The sequence below is a fragment of the Marmota flaviventris genome, chromosome 19, assembly GCF_047511675.1.
Source record: "Marmota flaviventris isolate mMarFla1 chromosome 19, mMarFla1.hap1, whole genome shotgun sequence".
NCBI lineage: Eukaryota > Metazoa > Chordata > Mammalia > Rodentia > Sciuridae > Marmota > Marmota flaviventris.
In genome coordinates this window covers 13,515,614-13,534,306 of record NC_092516.1, presented here as the reverse complement: position 1 = coordinate 13,534,306, position 18,693 = coordinate 13,515,614, and the positions used below count along the sequence as shown (strand labels likewise).

Genomic DNA, 18,693 nt, shown 5'->3' with positions numbered 1-18,693 from the left:
AAGAAACAGGCTTAAGAGAGCATTTATTGATCACTTTCCTCCTGAAAGAACCCCCCCCCCACACACACACACACCCACACATCGGAGCCAGCTCTCCTGAGCAGCTGGGCAGCGCTTAGGGAGAGGGATGGCAGGCTTACCTTGGGAGAGGCACTGGTTAGCCAAGGCAACCTGGCCAGAGTGCAGGTAGAGGTTGAGCCGGGTGAAGATGCCCACCAGGGAGGGGATGGTGATGAAGCAGTAGGCAACACAGGCCTGGGAAGAAGGGGGGGACGCAGGTGAGACTGACATTCTTGTGTTTGGCCCTCAACGTTTCCAGGCAAAGATGCCCCACGACCCCCTCCCCACTGGCTCTTCCCTCTTGCCTTGCTGCTCGCTCTCTCATGACCCTCGGGAAGATGCAAAGGGGGACCTCAGAGGAGGATGGCATAGGAAAAACAATTCCTCCTCCATCACTGCAGGAAGTATGCAGATAACACTGAACGTGGGTAAATCACAAAGCGACCCTTAAACCAAACTTAGAAATGCGAACAAAGAAGAGATTGGTGGGAAGAGCCCAAGGGCGGCTGGCTCTGGGAGGCCTTAGGTTCAAAGAGGCAGGCTGGGATGCTTATCTTTCAACGTGATCATTGTGGCATGACTTCATTTTTAAAGCCACAGATGAGTGTTGCTTTGATAAAATTTTGAATAATGCATTCAAGAAGCTGAAATTTATTTTCAAACCTGAGCCAAACTCTGACCAAGAGGAAAAAAATGTACTAAGATTACCAGTTATAGGCATGGTATTACATATAAAGTCTTATTAAGAGAGAGAAATAACATTATAATATTATAGTAGATAAAAATTAGAGGCAATTCAGCTGGCATACAAAAATGAAAATCCATCTCCCACCAGCCTCCTCAAAGCACACAGGTTGAAAGTCTCTTATCTGAAATGCTCAGGCCCAGAGGTGCTTCACATTTCCTAGTTCCTTGGATTTTGGAACGCTGGCATATATAAAATGAGGCTACCTTGAAATGGGACCCAAAGGTAAACCAAAGTTCACTTAGGTCTCATATGCACTTATACACACAGCCTGAAGGTAATGTTTGAAGTGATTTTGTGCATGAACGTTGGTGCAGAATGTTCCATTTGTGGTATTACATGTTGGTACTCAAAAAGTCTCAGATTCTGGAGCATTTTGGATCTGTGGATTAGAGATGCTCAACTTGTACTAAAATTCAGACTCCTTTGAGCATTTCTTTTTAAAATAAGAAAATGGATCAACCCATAAATATTCAGGGAAAAATCAAGCTGAAATTTCAGTATTAAACCAGCCTTACCACGACATCCTTGTCTTTCTCTGGGAACAACTTAGCAACCTCCCAACTGAATAACCCACCAGAGGTGGAAGTCTACAAGTCCTCATCTTCACAACGTACCCGGACAAAGGCCGCCGTCTTTCTGGAATGATTTCCTTTCATTACCTTTCTTGTTTCCATGGCCAACCGGTTCACACTCTGATTTGTTAAGAAATAAAACAGAAATGGTAATGAGATGACAGCCAGTGCAGAGATGAGGGCATTAACTCAAACGTCCATGCAAACAGGCCACGTGGTCCAAGACTGGTGAGCACCGAACCCTCAAGTGCCACGGGGGCCAACAGGATGGCCACTTTCCTGATCCAATGGGTTCACTTACTCCACTTCCAGAAACCCCACATTCTAAGCTTAAGATGGTAGAGAACTTCGAGAAACCTCCAAGTGTAAGAGCAAACTATCCGCTTTAGCTCCACAGTACTAACAATAGGAACAGCAAGAACGGTGGCTCCCGGCCAGCTAGAGCACACTCACTCATGTGATTCTTATATACACATGGGGTGGGTGTATTACCTCCATTTTTCAGTCTCTATATATAGTTAAGTTTATTTGTGCTGAGCAACCTGCTAACTAGAGGAAACAAATGCATAAAAGGCTATTCTCCTCGAACAGACATGTAGCAATCAAAGAGCCTGAAGGAAGCGTTTGTGGGAACGTAGGAAAATTCTACCTACTATTTCCAAACCGTGCACATGGCATCCCAGGGGGTTGCAGCAGCCACGGGGCACCACAGTATTTAGGGAAACAGCAACTGCTGAACACTGTGCAAAAGGTTGGTGTGGGGTAGCTCACAACTCAACACTGGACTGTCTGCCTCTCATCCCTGCAGCCACATTAGACATTTGCAAAACTGGGCTCTTGCCAATGATGATGATAAAAAGCAAATACCATGCAAAAGTTAAAAAAAAATCAATTAGAAACAGAAAATAAGGGTAGCAGTATCTGATTCCATGGTTGGGAAATTGTGCAGTGCTCAAGAAGTACAAGCACTTCATTGGTAAATAATTATGGCTAAGGAACAAATAAAAATATTTTTCTTTCAATTTATAGATACTATTTTAAATAGCTACCGAGTTGTTAAGCCATGTATACTAAATTTATCTGAACCTAACTTCATAATAAACAAAACTGCTACTATGTCTCTGGGCCCAGGTACTATCAAGTTACTGTGAGAGGCCATAATCTGAGAAAACTGGGACTTGAAGGTTGGGCAAGAAGGGACTCTGGGATACTATCTCCGTAACTCAGTGAAACTGCTTACCTCTGTTGTTGGCAATGCGGAAACAAGAATATGCAATTTTCAGAGAAAAAGAGGTCAGTAAGTCCACCTTTAGTCTTGGTGCTCAGAGCACCAGAATCTACACAAAGTGTAGATTTGATTAATCCATGAGAAATTACTTTCAGACCCAGGAGAACAGTAGCAACATGGGCCAGAAGAATCCCAGGTTAAGACTGGTGTGTGCGGCACACAGATAATCAATAAAGATTTATTGAGAGGACAAAAAATAAATAAATTGAAAATCCTTACATGAATCAACTGCACAAGCACAGGCTCCAGATTGCAAAACATCGACCTGGACTCAACGTAAAAACTCAGCTGCTGTTCAAAATCACGGCCAAAGGAAACCTAGAATCAAGGAGAAAGACACTAAAAGGGACAATGCCATCCTCAGAGGGAAGGGTAGCACACAACTAGAAAAGCTTCCCACTACTCCAGCCCGCCAATCACTGCGCTATTATTACAATCTCAGCCCACGGCAAGGGCATCAGGCAAGAACACAGGAGGTCAAAGGGCATACAACAGCAGCTCCAAAGGTAAACAGGATTTTCCAGGTATGGAGGGAAACCGCTCGGAAGAAAATCAGGGCGTTTTGTCGGCCAGCTGTGGCTTTTCCACAGAACATAAATTTGGTTCTTGGGAGCCATTTGTCAGGGAGCTTTTCCCTAATAAGGGCCCCACCCTTCTGCTTCCTGAGTGGGATCCGACCTCAGCAGATCACCAGTGGCTGCCCGAGTCACAGAAGGAACTTTCTCCACCATAAGAACTCCCCTCTTCTTTTTCTTGGAATTTATGAACAGCTGGTTAGTGGGAGAAATTTTACTGCTAGATCAATCATCCTGGCCCAGAGAGGGTTGACTTTGCCATTTCCATTGTAGCTATCAGGTTTCACATCTATTTCCTCATATTCTCTTTTTAACTCGGTGACTTTCAGACAAAGCCATAAAAGGATACATACCAGCCAATCAGCACACAGCATAAACCAGGGCAAAAGCAAGTCACTGGGTAAAAACCTGCAGGTACGTTTTCCAGGTGGGAACTGAAAGGCCAGTCCTAAATTTTCATCAAAATTGATATTTTACCCACAGAATCCGGTAGGCAGTTAAATGAACCCATGCCGAAGCACATACAGTCTCAGGGCTATTTTCAAAGTGATCTCATCTTTTTAGGTTCTGACATTTCTATTAAAATAGAAGATATGGAGCCAGGCACAGTGATGTGTGCAAATGGCCCAGCTACTGAGGAGCTGAGGCAGGAGGACTGCTGGAGCCCAGAAGTTCAAGGCCAGGCTGGGCAGCAAAGTGAGACTACCTTTAAAAAAAAACTGGTGGTGCACAGCTACTTTTTAGCTCTGAGCAAAGAGGCAAAGACCATCCAGGCTGGAAGGGGTGATGGTGGGCTATTTCCAACACAGGCTGCGATAATCCCTCCCACTGACTGGCCCTGGGCAAGGTCCCATGGACGCTGCTTCTCCCCTCCATCAGCGGCCTGTTAACTAGCTCTGACCTACAGAACACAGTGGAATGCAGCAGAGGCTCACTGTGTAATCTCTAAGCCTCGCCTTCAGGCCTTGCAGCTTCCATCTGGCCCCCATGGAAGTCAACACCATGTAAGAGAGCTCAACTGGACTACGGGGTGACGAGGGAAGAAAGGGGCCACAGGGAGAAAAGTGGAAAGCTCCAGACAACAGCCAGGACCAGGGCGAGGGCAAGCAAGCAGAGCCTGGACCCTCCTGCCCCATCTTGCTAAAGGAATCGCCACCACCTAGAGCAGCCTGGTTACCAGCCACCCACAGATCCTAACAACTAGTAAACCAGTAGAACTAAAACCACAGCACATTGGGATGAACTGTCTACAGCAAGTGAGTCCAACAGATGGGGAGACACCACCCACCCGGCACAACCCTGCCATCATCTGATCATCGGGACACAGGAGCTTCAAGGAGCTGCTCCTTTCTGCTCTTGGACCCCAGGATCCCAACCATTCAGGTGTGCAGATGTCCCCCATGACCCAAGCTAATCCAGGGCATCTGCTGGAGACCCTCCTGCTGAGCTGCAGGTGAGTGGAGGGATGCAAATACAGAGCCCTTGGAGAACATCCAGGAGGAGTCAGAGCAGAGCACAGAGCCATAGACGGACCCAGACGGCGGGGCGCCGTGACATCATGGGATCCTGGGGCCACTGCTCCCCTGGAGGACCACACCTCGACTTTAGCCACATGGGCCAACAGATCCCTCTCCAATCTCCCTCTTTGTTTTTTTCTGAGGCCAGTGTGTCTTGGCTCTCTTTGCCCCCAGGGGAGTCCTGGCTAAAGTAAGATGTTTTCTAATTTCATCTTATCTCAGTAAAAATAAAAAGCACCAGGAAACATAACAAACTGCTTTCACCAGCACGGGGATAAACAATTACATCACATTTCCAAATGTGCTATAACATCTACCCTCAAACTTACCATTTTTATAAATCCATTAATCAAATGTGCCAGCATTCTCTTCTCATCCTCAAGAGTGAGTGCACTAAAATCAATAATTGTACATAATTAACACTGAGGTAATAAATGAAAATTTCTAAAGGAAAAAAGTAAGCAATTCAATAGGAGATAATATTTTGCATTTTCTAAATTTCAAAAACTTCCAACGAGACGCGCATTTTTCTTTGGATAAAAATATGCAATCAGGCAAGGAATGGTGGTGCATGCGTGTAATCCCAGAATTTGAGAGGCAGAGGCAGGAGGATTCCAAATTTGAGACCCTATCTCAAAATAATAAATAAAAAGAGCTATAGCCTTTTTAAATAAATAAAAAGGATAAGCCTCAGTGGTGGAAAGCCCCTGGGTTAAAACCCCCTTACCCGCTCCACCCCATGGCAATCAAAATTTACATAATTTAAAAGTGCTTTTCTCCCTCAAAGATGCTGTTCTCAAGATACATTTATGAACAGGAAAGGAGAAGGTAATTTTCTCCTCCTCAAAATTTAGGTAGCAAGGTCTAGTGTCAAATTTTGTATTTCAGAGAAATATATATCCACCATATATCTAAGAACTTTCCAGTAAGCACCCACACAGCCACCATCAAGGTCCTACCGTCACCATCCTACAGTGCTTTCATCACAAGACGCCCATTCCCATCTCCACCCATCAATCTACCTCAGTCTGGGAAGTGTTGTAACATTAAGTCAGATCTTAAATTTTCTATGAAATAGAAGCAACTAACACAAATAAATATTTTAAAAATGCTGAAACTTTACATTTTTCATTATCCTGAAGGCCTATAAATAGTTTCTTAAATTTGTTTTTTTAAAAATTTAAGAGCCAGGTGTGGTGGTGCACACCTAATAGCCCCAGTGACTGAGGAGGCTGAGGCAGGAGGATTCCAAGTTCAAGGCAGCTTTGGTGACCAAGTGAGACCCTGTCTCAAAATAAAACAGAGGGCTAGGGAGGTAGCACAGTGGTAGAATACTCCTGGGTTTAACCCCCTGCACTGCAAAAAACCACAAAAATCCAAGAAGTAAAAAAAGGAAAGACAAATTTAAGAGCCCAGAGAAAACAGGACTGAAGGCTATTGTTTGGTATGTTCTAGGGGGGAGTAAGTTTTGGCCAAGGATGACTGTCCTCCATGATGCAATGTCCCTTTGTTCTTTGAGACAGCATTCCTGCTTCTTTCACAAGTCCATGTGACAATGGGAGGTGACCCTTTCAAAGTCCCTGAAAGAAAGCAGCTGTCCTCCAATGCCACAGGCTGGGATGTAGACACATTGAGGTCACAAGCTTCCAGCAGGAAGACAGGACATCACTCGAGAGGAACTGGGTGCCTGGAGGATGTGCCAGGAGGAGCTCCCCTTCCTCACCTCCTGATCTAGAAAGCCAACACCCAGTGTCTTGTAAACATACAGTGCCTCTCTGGATGCTTTCAGTGCCTTTAATTCTATTCTTGTAAACTAAAGCTGATCAGGGTCCATTTGTTATAAAAATAAATATGATATTCTTGATATTTTGATTTTTATAACTCATGAATTGGAAAGCACAGAGCCATAGAAATAAAGATTCTAAAGTTAAGAGTTAAAAAGAGCAAACACGACACATCTTATTAACAGTGAAGTTCCAGGAACAATTTTGTTAACTCTTGTTAACATTTTCCAGTAAATCAAACTGCTGTGCCTAAAATTCTCTGGGGATGAAGATTTCAGCCACAAATAAGCAGGAACTGTTTTAAGCATAGTCAAATGGAAACAAAGCATTAAAAAAAAAAAAAAAAAAAACCCTAAACAAAACAGCAAAGCCTTGGTAGTTCAGACTTTGACCTAAAGGTAAGGCCAGGGGATTGAATGAGCTTCAACTACACTGGGCAAACAGAGCTGTTCACACAAGAAATGCAATTTCATTTGAATTTTAAATAACTAGCTAATAATGAGATGAAATTAAAAGGCCACGTTATTGGATGAGTAAGCTCATGGTTACACTATCTTCTGCTCTCAGACATCTCCCCGAGACGTGGAATTTGATTTCAGTTGGATGAAACCAGGCTTTTTTCCCAACAGAAATTTCTTTGTAAAAACATCTGCCATTGTATTCTCAAGGTTAACCTCTGCCTCCCTGCTTTCCTCCTTCCTCGCTAGCAAGAATCTTAATGGACCCCGTAAAGCTCTCTGTGGTGGCCTCTGGCAGCAGTCTCCCCTTAGTGCTCTTAGGTGGCACCAAAACCCTCCACGCAGGGTCAGCCATGTGCAGCTTACTTCACGGAGTCGTGCATGGTCTTGCAGATGTGCAAGAGGGCGTTCAGAATGACGGGGTCCTTGGTGGGCTCCTGCTGATGCCTAGGAGACATTGAAAGGTGAGGGTCAATGCTCTGTCCACTGATGGAAATGTAAGGGTGGGTCAAGTTCTCGTCTACCACATATCTGAGAAGCCGCAAAGGAGCTGGCTGCCGTCTCACAAGGTCCAGTTTACCAGTACAGGCGACATTCTGGCTTTGCTGTATCGTTTTTCTTTAAATAACAAGTTGGCTCTTTTGCAAACATAATTTCTCCTAACTGCAAAATCATGGTAAAGATGTGACGTTTCCTAAGCCTAAGCCAGGCAAAGGGCAAACCTATTTTCTTATTATGTTCCTCGCAAAGTCTGAAGCTGCTTCTGCTTATATCTATATGTGATGTGACAAGTGACAGGCAAAATCATTAATCTGGGGGCTGAGTTTGTGGCTCAGTGGTAGAGCGCTTGCCTGGCATGTGTAAGGCACTGGGTTTGATCCTTGGCACCACATAAAAAATAATAAGTAAAATAAAGGTATTTCATCTATAACTAAAAAAATATTTTAAAAATTATTAATAAACTCTTACTATAAAGCTTTATGTAAGTGAAGGAGGTATATCTGTTCCAAGTACATTAATAATACCAATCTTTAGAAAGGAATTACTCTTTTAGAAAGATATCAAGATTACATCATATCCCAGCAACAAACTTCATTTTCCAAACTTGACCATATCTACATATTTAATATTTAAAGCAACTTTAATTTTTTAATGTCCTTGTCCTCAAAAACCATGAAATCAGATTAAGTTAGTTATATATTATTAAATACGTTGAAAATCAATAACTTGAATATTCATGCTGGTTCACATATTCTTGTCACTATTCTTCACTTTCCTCCATTTTTCTTTATTCTATAGCTATTGCTACCTCAATGTATTGTTTAGACTTTCATTTGGTCTCTCATCACTAAAAGGCAGGGTTGGGTTTCTTATTTTGTGAGATGGGGCCTCATTATTTTGCCCAGGCTAATCTTGAACTCCTGGGCTCCTGAGTAGCTGGCATTATAGTACCATCTTGCCCAGTGAGGGCATGAGTTTTGGATGACTGGTGATTTTCCAATATCCAGAACAATGTGTGGCACATAGTAGGTTCTCAATAAATATCTAAAAGGAATACTGCATGTGGTATTATTAGACTCTGGTAGGTAGTTACTGTGTGTACCTGTGTTTAAATAAGATCTTAGCATAAGGTTCTACTTTTAAAACTTAATGTCTTGGATTTTGAAAAATAAATGCAAATTAAATAAAGATCTTTCCTGCATGTACTACCTTAAAATCATTTCATGTACCACTAGAAGTAGGCAGTTTTGAGAAAGTCTTAAGACAAAAGGAACTCAAGTTAGTCAGCTATGGATCTAAACACTGAAGATGAAGACCTTCCTTGTGCTGGGACTTTCATAATCAGGCTTTTATTTTCACTTTAACACGTCACTCCCCAGGCAGTTCATCCCAAGATTCCGCCTTCCAAAAACACAGCAGGGTAAAAAACTGGCGCTGCTGGCGAGGCTCACACCCACAAAACCGGCTCATTGCTTTCTTAAGCACCAATTACAAACTCTAATCATGAAGCCTGCTTCTAATGTGGTTTTCCTTCCCAGGATTCAGGCATGAGATCTGCACACATCACCAGGCCTCAAAGTGCATGACCTGACACCTTCTCAGAGCAGCACACATGAGCGTAGGAACCCAGACTTCCCGTGGCACGGGGGTCACTCACTTGATAAAGGCTTCCATAATGGATTTGCACACATCCACCCGCACACTCTCTTTTTGGAACATGTCCAGAAATGGCAGGAATTTTTCCTAAAAACAAAGAAAACACTCTACATTCAATTGCATAGGTAATTGGAAGGAATTAGTAGTTTGTGTGTGGGGGTGGATAGGGGGTGCCAGAAAAGCAGAAGGTGCTCAGGGCTCCCCTGAAAGACCCACCCAGGGCTTCTGAAAACTGTTACATGTTGAGAATCCCTGATCTGAAAATCTAAAATGCTCCAAATTCTGGATGTTCTTGACAGCCATGGATGGAATATAAAGTTCTAAAAAAACTCCAGGCTGAGCATTCCTAATCCGAAAATCCAAAATGCTCCAAAATCCAAAACATTTTGAGCACCAACGTGATGCTACAAATGGAAAGTCCCACACCATGAAACTGTTTCATGCAAAAAATTAAGACACTGTATAAAATCACCTTCAGGCCAGGTGTGTAAGGTATATATGAAACAAAGGAATTCTGGGTTTTGATTGAGGTCCCATCTCCAAGGTCTCATCACATATATGAAAATATTCTAAAATCCAAAAAATCGAAAGTACTTCTGGGTCCTAAGCATTTCGGATAAGGCATAGTCAATCTGAACTCGAAATGTGTGTCCCAAGGATTGGTGCTAGGATCAGGTAACATTTTAGCACACCATCTGGGAAGCTTTAGGTGACCATCAGCTTTCCTAGGCGGCCACATCAATCTTCTTGTAAGTGTACGGATGAGCAGCAAAGAGCAGCCAGCTGAGCTCAAAACACACACTCAAAAGTGTGGCCTCAAAACACAACTCTCCAGCTCTGGGTAATGACCCTGCCCCTGGTGACTGTGACCTTGTGCAGGTCATTCCAACTCTTCCAGCCTCCGGTTTCTCATGTGGAGAGTAGGGATGATAATCGCTCCGACTTCCCAGGGCTGGTGTGAAAATGGTGTGGGGCAGAGTGGAAAGTCCCAGCACAGGGCTGGGGATATGGCACATGTCCAAGACCTATCAGCTTATGCTATCAAAAAAGAAGACACCATAAGATCCTATTAAGTACATACAAGTGGAACCCAGAAGACAGAAGCTAAGGGACAAAAATCACCTAGATTCCTACTAGCTCAAGGCACTCAGCTTACTCAAAGGGACGTTTTAAAGGCATTTTAAATTTGTTGAGGGAAATGTAATAAATCTCAACTCTTGTCAGATGATGAGACAACTAGTAGTTCAATCTATTTCACAGTTTCAACATTAACTTGCATAAAAACCAAGTGCAACTTGGGCTTCCCTAATCTGAAAAATGAATTTTAGGATCAGAGAGCCTCAGTCAATAAAGTCCATGCAAGTATTAAAAAAAAAAAATCAGAAATCTTAAACTCTTTGGATAAAGGAAGCACAACCTGTACTGTGTGAAATCCCATGTGCAAGAGGACATGAAGGCAAGGTTTGAGAAGCTACGTCAGGCCCAGCAGGTGTACACATCTCACTGGTCAGTAATGACCTGAATGGGAATAACGTTTTCTTTCAGTTTTATGTGTATTATTTTCCTAAAGCTGCTTAAGTTGTTAGGACACAATTATGTATGAAGTTATTAGCTTAACTGGTTTATAGAAAAGAACAGTATGTCTCAGCCTGCGGTGTCAAGAAAACGTTACTGGGGCTGCGGTTGTGGCTCAGTGGCAGAGCGCTTGCTTTGCACAGGTGACACTGGATTCAATCCTCAGCACCACATAGAAATGAACAAACAAGAGATATTCTGTCCACATATAACTAAAAAAATATTTTTAAAAAATATTGAGGCATAAGATACAGATTTCCAAAGGTAACTAAGAAGTGCTACTTACCACCGAGAAAAGAACTGAGAAGTCATGGAAGTAGGCAATCACTTTCTTAATGATTGACTGAAGCTGTAAAACAAAAGACAGGCCTTATTTAACAAAGGTTGGGTATTTTTTTAAAAGACTACCCTCTTTCATTAATGGCGATTACAACGGGGTCAGCCTGGACTGCTCAAGATATGCAGGATTAGGGTTCGGTCGGGCTCCACCTCCGTCTGAGCTGGCCCTTCTCCCTCTGCGTTCTACCTCAGTCTTGGGAAGCAATTTAACCTCAGTCTCAAGCCCTATCCGTGAAATGGAGCTCAAAGCACAGATGGGGGCTGAGAGGGTGGTTTGCAGGCGGAAAGCACTGTGCTCTCCACCGCCCCCGGCTGCTGCTATTCTAGGGCTGGATAAATATCCTCTGTAAGGGGCCTGCAGTCCATGATGACGACTCAGCCCTGCTACGGCAGCACGAAAGAGGTCACAGCCAACCTGTGAACAAATGCGGGTGTCTGTGTGCCAATAAACCTTTACTCCCCCAAACATGTGACAGGCTACGTGTGGCCACAGTCTGCAGACCCTATTCCAGCCCACCATGGCCCTGGGTCTTCACTGCATCAGTGCACAGGAGTCGGATGCCGTTGAGCAGTGGGGTCCAAGGCCACGGTGTGACCTGAGGACAGGGGCACAGTCTGAGAGACCTGCCTCAGAAGTGCCCAGGTACCAATGTAAACTGCCCACTCCGAAGCACACTAGGTCCCAACTGAAAGGTCCCCGAAGGACCAAAGGGGTACTGTTTCTAAAGTAAATCTAACTCCCTGCCACAGGTGCCTCTCAAAAATTTACTGTCAAACAGTTTAAATTAAGAAACTGCTGCATAAGTCATTCGTGAAGGAATCCTACATTCTGAAAGCATCAACATGAAGCTGCACGAGCCAGCTTCATAATTAAGTGCTCACTGGGGCAGGCAAGCAGACTGGGAGGACTCCAGGCTGCGAGCCAGCCAGGCTGAGGCAGGGCGTGTTCACACACAGCACTGTCTGGCTAAGGAGCCTCCAGAGCAGAGAAACTAACCCTGTTGGAACGAAGCTTTAAAAGTACTCGAGTACAGTTACACGTAGACTGGGATTTAAAAACACAGGTTTAGGGGCTGGGATATGGCTCAGCGACAGAGCACTTGCCTAGCATGGCCAGGCCCTGGGTTCCGTCCCCAGCAACACACAGAGGTTTATTTTCCCTTCTACAAGTCAGTATGAAAATGCTCAAAGAATACTGAAAGAGTCACACCACACACACCCACTCACCACTGCAGTTCCACGAAAGCCAACATCTTGCTATACTTTACCTTTGCTTTACCTCCTTGCTTATCCATCTACTGGCAGAATTGGTCAGCACTGTCCATGCACATTTTTTATTTTGAAATAACTACTCACAGAAAAGGTGAAAAACTCGAATAAATAACTCCCGTATATTCCTTATCCAAATCCACCAATTTTAAATATTTTTGCCAAATGTGTCTGCTGTGGTGTAGGTAAGTGACCCTCTGGTCCCCAGAGTGGCGCCACTGGGAGGTGGGGAAGCTTTGGAGGGCAGGACCCAATGGGAGGCCCTTGGGTTAGAGGGGACATGGCCAGGACGGGGCTGTGAAGCCCAGTGCCCTCCTCACTCCCTGGCTGGGACACAAGCAGTGTCATTCTGCCTTGTTTCCTCTGTCACGTGCTGTCTCACCACAGCCCCAAATTCATGGGGCCAACCAACCATGCACTGGAACCTTCCAAACAGTGAACCAAAATAAGCCTCTGTAAGATGATTATTCAGGTATTTCATGACAGTGATCAAAAACTGACACTGAATTCTATGTAATTCATTCTTTCTGAGTCACATGTGAGTTACTGCATAATCAGGTTCCTCCATCCTTAATACCGTTTTTTGGTACCAAGAATTTAAATCAGGAGTGCTTAACCACTGAGCCACATCCCCAGCCTCCTTTTTATTTTTCATTTCGCGACGGGGTCTTGCTAAGTTGTGTAGGGCCTTGCTAAGTTGCTGAGGCTGGCCTTGAACTTGCAATCCTCCTGACTGCAAGCCTCCCAAGCCACTGGGGTGACAGGTGTGCACCAACGCGCCTGCTCAGTTTTTATCATATCTTCTACTTTGCTGTTACCAAACTCAGGAACATTAACAATATCATGAAAACTTGATTTTTTTTTTTTGTGGGGGGGGGAGATACTGGGGACTGAACCTGGGATGCTTTGCTACTGAGCTACATCCCAATACTTCCAACTTTGTCCAGAGTCCAATTTTATCCATGGCCTCAGCGAGTCCTTTAGAGCATATTCTCTCCTTTCTGGACAGGAGACAGTCCGGGATCGCTCATTCCATCTCATTTTCACGTCCCTGTTAACTTGGAACATCCCCTCAGCCCACCTTGGCCACTCATGGCAATAATATTTTTGAAGAGTCACAAAATGTTCAATTTGGTGGCATCTGACGTTCCCTCTGATTGGATTCAGCTCTTGCATTCTCGGCTGCAGTCCTACGCAGGAGAGCCGTATCGCCCAGGGTGCCACGCCTGCAGGTACGCAATGGCCTCCTCCTGGTGATATGAACAGTGACTGGCGGGGTGAGGAATGGCCAATATCTCCGTTTTTCTCCCTTGCAATTAACGCATCCTCTGGGGGAAGACCCCGTGAGAGCTGCAAACCTCCTGCTCCAGGATCGGCAGGTGCTGGCGGTTCCTGCCTGCGGGTGGATGATGCCCGTTTCCACTGTGATGGCTGCAGGACGGTCACTGCCCAACCCCACCATTCATTCCGCGTCTCATTTGGACCCCGCTCGCCTCTCCCCTTTCCCTTGTTCACTAATGACAGATCCCTGGCTTCCTCTTACTACTCAGTGGGTCAGAACCTGCCCCAATTGCTCTCGAAGCCCAGGAGAGCCCCTGGACCTGCGCCTTGCCCTTTCTGCTTGTCCCCATTGGATCTTGCTCACGTCCTTATTTCCTGGCACTTATGAAAATGCTCCACGCTCATCCCACACCGCCTTGTCCTGGATCTGGAGTAAGCAATTCTCCACAGACCCGGGTTTACTTCTTCTGAGGCGGTCCTGCCTTCAACAAGGGGCACGTATGTTCGCCACTGACTCGGATGGCTGTCCCCAGGGCTGGTGGACCCCCGGCATCTTTTCCAAGTTGTCATTTCTTTTAACAATGCTTCAAAAGAGCATATAAGAAAGTCAAAATATAACACAGGCTCCAAACAAACTATGCACATAAATATTCAGAGGCTGAACAGATTCAAAAACTGCCCGAGTAATAGAGCAATAGCTTACTGGGGCCCCTCAGGGATAAACAGAATTGCCTGCATAAACAAGCTGGTTTTGATTCTAAGTAAGCAGATAAGTTTTTCTTACATGTCTCTCTCCTTTACAAAATCATGAGGTTTCACTCCCCCACTCTGTCAATCTGACTGGAGCGCGGTTCTTCACAAACAGCTAGCTGCTGCATGCACGGTTTGGGCAGGCTGACCTTGATATTCTGTTCAGGCTGTTTTGGACTAAGTTTGTGATTCAGCTTAAACGTTTTTCTTCACTTACTGACCTAAGTGTCCAACACTCAGGGGCATCTTTTATAAGTTGCTTTCAGATAGCGCAGAATTACAGGATCTTATTTTCTCCCTTGCAATTAACTTCTTAAAATAGATAACTTCAAAGAGTATAATGATTTTAAAGTCTTCAATTAACTGGGTTTCCAGCAGTCAAGGCCTCACTAAATTTTTCCTCAACAAAACTTCCCTAGCACATCAGTTCTTGCGTGAGGTCTTGGCACTCCTGGAGACACGACTATCTCCTCTGCTTGCTTCGTTCATGTAATGACTTTACCCAGGACGAAGCAGGCAATCACTATGCAGAACGCTGCACTACTTCCATCGGGCCCAGATGATGTCCCGTTGGCAGGGGCTGCTCAGTGAGTTTAATGATAAACCATTTAAACTAGCAAATGGTGAAAAATTCTTAAAATCGCAAAACACAAAAATACCAAAATACTTTTCAAGAACATGTAACTAATTGCCTTATGGGAAGTGTAGTTCCAAACCAGTCTCAGGTCTGGGTGCAGTGGTGCATGCCTGTAACCCCAGCCACTCAGGAGGCTGAGGTAGGAGCACTCCAAGTTCAAGGTCAGCCTCAGCAACTTAGCAAGTTATTCTTTCAGCTTTCCAGTAAGCTTAAATTTATTTCCAAATGCAGAGTTAATTAAACTGAAAAGCAGCCACAGCAGTCAGTGGTGACAGTGACAATGACAAGGCTCATTCAGCATCTGCCAGGTGCCAAGCCATAGCCGAGTGGTCCCTACGTCACATCCCAACCCCTCCTCCTGACAACTGGGGGCAGAGCTGCTTTTTTCCCCATTTCACAGGTGATAAAACCAAGGCACAATGAGGCCAGGCAACCATCAGAGCGCAGTGCCAGGACATGGTGGAGCTGGAATTCAAACCCTGGGTTACCCGACTTTATGTCGTGACCCAGGCAACAGTGACTTAGTCCACAGAACAAGATTCCTGCAAGTGTGGAGACGATCTATTACCTGGGGGTAGGACTCCTCGAAGGCACGATCTGGGGTCATGTGCTTGATGACATCAGCCAAAACGGTGTTCACCTCTCGCTTCTAAGTGGGGGAAACAGACCAGTATTGGACGCTGACTGGCAATCACCAGGGAAAGGACTAGCATTCACACTATGTCACACATGGTCCAGATATGAAAGCAATACCAGGGGAGGAATTGCACCCTTATCACCTGGCCCAGTACCACGGCCCTAGAGATGGCACCACTGCCCCCAGGGGCTCTGAACATGGCTCCCAAAGGCTCTCAGATTTCCACTGTCCCTGCTTCCCAAGTGCTGGTACAATCACTGTGCTTTCTGCCTCCCAGGCAGGGAAGCACCGCTGGAGGGCATACTGGGCCCAGTGCTTACTGACCCCCATTGTCACCTGGATCAGGGGTCCCGTCTCCAGCCCAAACCCAGCCTGTTACATGGCTTACAAGGTAAAAATGGTTTCGACATTCAGTCCCCAAAAGAACATTCTTTCACAACAGTGAAAACTATGAGATTAAAATTGCACTGTGCAGGAAGTTACTGGAACCCGGTGGAGGATACTCCTGCCCCGCCTGCTGTACCAACACCATGAGCCAGATCACTCACACAGCAGGACCCTACGTCTCACACAGTCCTGGAGGCTGGGAAGCCCCAGATCAAGGCAATGGCAGACTCGGTGTCCTTGCCATGTCCTCAGGTGGTGGAAGGGTCCAAAGAGCTCCTGTGAGTCCTTGCTGAAGGTCACTAACCCTGCTCACGAGGGCTCCATCCTCTTCACCTAATCAATCATCTCTCAGAGGCTGCATCTCTCTTTTTCCAACTACGCTGGCATGAACCAGATGCAGAATGCCAACCATCTACGGGCTGCTGTTCTGCCAGTGACATAACACTTGCCTACGTACAAGACCACTGCGGTGCCAGCCCCAGGTCCATCCACCCTGACACTGTCACCTTGGCAATCAGGTTTCATCACAGGAATGTGGCAGGGAGTAGATACATCCAGATAATGTTCTTCTTCAATTTTTACGAGTTGGTTAAAACAACTCTCCTAACAGGATTTAAACCTGCTTCTATGTACTCCTGAAGTCTCTGCTCTTTCAAGAGCCCAGTATTCCCCAAACTGTGCTTCTAGTCTATGCCTCAGGAAAGAAGTATCTTTGCTCAGGGAAAAAAATCCCATGTAATCCAAGATGTCTGGGAGGGGCTGCCTTCTAAACTTCCATGGAAATTCACAATGCACTTAGGCATGTCAGCACCTAAGGGATCCTAGGCTGTTCAACTCTGTAACTCAGCATTACCCAGAATTACAAGTAAGCATGGACCACTTTAGTGACAGTACACACATTCATGCTCCATCGCCCTTTATTATAAGAATGCAAATTTTACAGGTTATGAGAACATTTACCCTTATGAAATACCTCAATGCCTGAACTAGATTCATTTGCTGTCATGTGAAAAAATATAATTCCTTCACAAACGCCTCATGGCCATACATACCGTGAAATGCTTACAGGTGTACTCCACCCACACTTCAGCACAGTTAATATAGTCCTGTAAAGAAAATGTAACACATCTCACAAGGGGTGCAGCACGGTAGGTCAGCATGTGCTCCTGGTTTTCTCCAGCCGTTACCTATCACACCTACACCACATTTAGTGGTAAGAACATTCAAGTTCTACCAAGATTTTTAACCCTAAAATACATAGTTTGAGTCATCCGTACAATAGATCTCCTGACCTGAATAAACTGTTTTAGTGGGCCAATTTGAGTTAAAGGGGGAATTTAGTCAATGAAGTTTAAAGATGATCTCCTAAATGACCCTGACGATGTATATGACTCTCTAAATGTGTTTCTGCCTTTTTTTAATACCATTATTCTCCCCGCTCCCAATCTTTTTTTTTTTTTTTTTTGCAGTGCTGGAGATGGAACCCAGGGTCTTGCTGGTGCTAGTCCAGCACTCCGCCACGGAGCCCCAGCCCAGCCGCTGTTCTGAACACACCTTGGTCAACACTGCACATACACGCTCACCTGCCCTTTCCCTCCTGGTGACTGCCTGCCTCCAGTGCTCCTTACCCTCATGCATTCACTGCTAGCAGGACAGACACAGTGATGTCCGTCCTGCTGCTTGTGGGGCCCATCAGCCAACACCATTTTCCCTACTGGCAGCGACAGCAGTTACTGGCATGATGCCAAAAAGGATGGCGAGTCATGAGCCCCAACCTTACCTGATACCATCACTACGGTAACTGACTTTAGTCTCTCCATCATCCCAAGCCTTCCTCCACCTGGGAGTGCAGGGACGATGCTCCAGGTGATCCCACACCAGGGCCAGGAACTGGATTTTCCTTTTGCTAATTACTGGCTTGCCCACTGACCCTCAGTTTAGGAATTTTCTATTCAATTGGTAATTTCAAAGTAAAATACTCCAGACTGCTGTGTTTTGGATGTTTTTTGCATAGTCACAGGCCTTTCAAAGCTTCAAATATCTATGATTTTATATTTTTGCTGCATCTTGAGGTCTCAAGAATGAAACAGCAACCGAGATACAAAAGTCAAAGAATGACTTATTTAATGCCATTAGTTCACCATCCAGGTCAACAATAAAGACTTCTTTAAAAACACCAGTAGTGCTCCAGGTGCCGTGCTGCACACCTATAATCCCAGCGACTCAGGAAACTGAGACAGGAGGGTCAAGTTCAAGGACAGACTTGGCAATTTAGAGAGTCCCCGTCTCAAAAGAGGAATCCGGATGTAGCTCAGTGGTAGAGTATCCCTGGGTTCAGTCCCCACTACCACACCCCAAAGAACCCATACAAACCAAAGAAGCCCAGAATTGTAATTAAAAGATCATTTCTAAAAGAGAAAATGTCTAGCTACCTAGGGACCAAAAAAAAAAAAAAAAAACAGTTGATCAAAGGTCTGAATGGTCACCTACCTGTGGATTCTTCAATTTTGTGATAACTTTCCAAGCTTCATTGAGAATCTGAAGTCGATCATTCTCAGGTGGATCGGCCAAGGCCAAGTTTAACCCCAGTGATCGAAAAAGGAGATGCTAAAAAAAGTACCAATGATTATATTGCTGGAATTCTTAAATTAAAGTAACC

The 18,693-nt window shown here is 44.9% G+C and overlaps 1 protein-coding gene across 2 annotated transcripts in view; it reads right to left on the bottom strand.

The window, feature by feature from the left end:
- Positions 1–18,693, bottom strand: part of Vps35l (VPS35 endosomal protein sorting factor like) — a 100,484-nt gene that overhangs the window by 32,578 nt on the left and 49,213 nt on the right. For both annotated transcript variants that reach the window (XM_027940760.2, XM_027940761.2), the window contains exons 17-26: positions 18,525–18,641; positions 17,087–17,140; positions 15,579–15,659; positions 11,021–11,083; positions 9,161–9,246; positions 7,369–7,449; positions 5,090–5,153; positions 2,888–2,986; positions 1,423–1,500; positions 141–255 (exon numbers count right to left, since the gene is read on the bottom strand). In XM_027940760.2, coding sequence (XP_027796561.2) covers positions 141–255; positions 1,423–1,500; positions 2,888–2,986; positions 5,090–5,153; positions 7,369–7,449; positions 9,161–9,246; positions 11,021–11,083; positions 15,579–15,659; positions 17,087–17,140; positions 18,525–18,641 — 838 coding nt within the window. The remainder of the gene's footprint in view (positions 1–140; positions 256–1,422; positions 1,501–2,887; positions 2,987–5,089; positions 5,154–7,368; positions 7,450–9,160; positions 9,247–11,020; positions 11,084–15,578; positions 15,660–17,086; positions 17,141–18,524; positions 18,642–18,693) is intronic.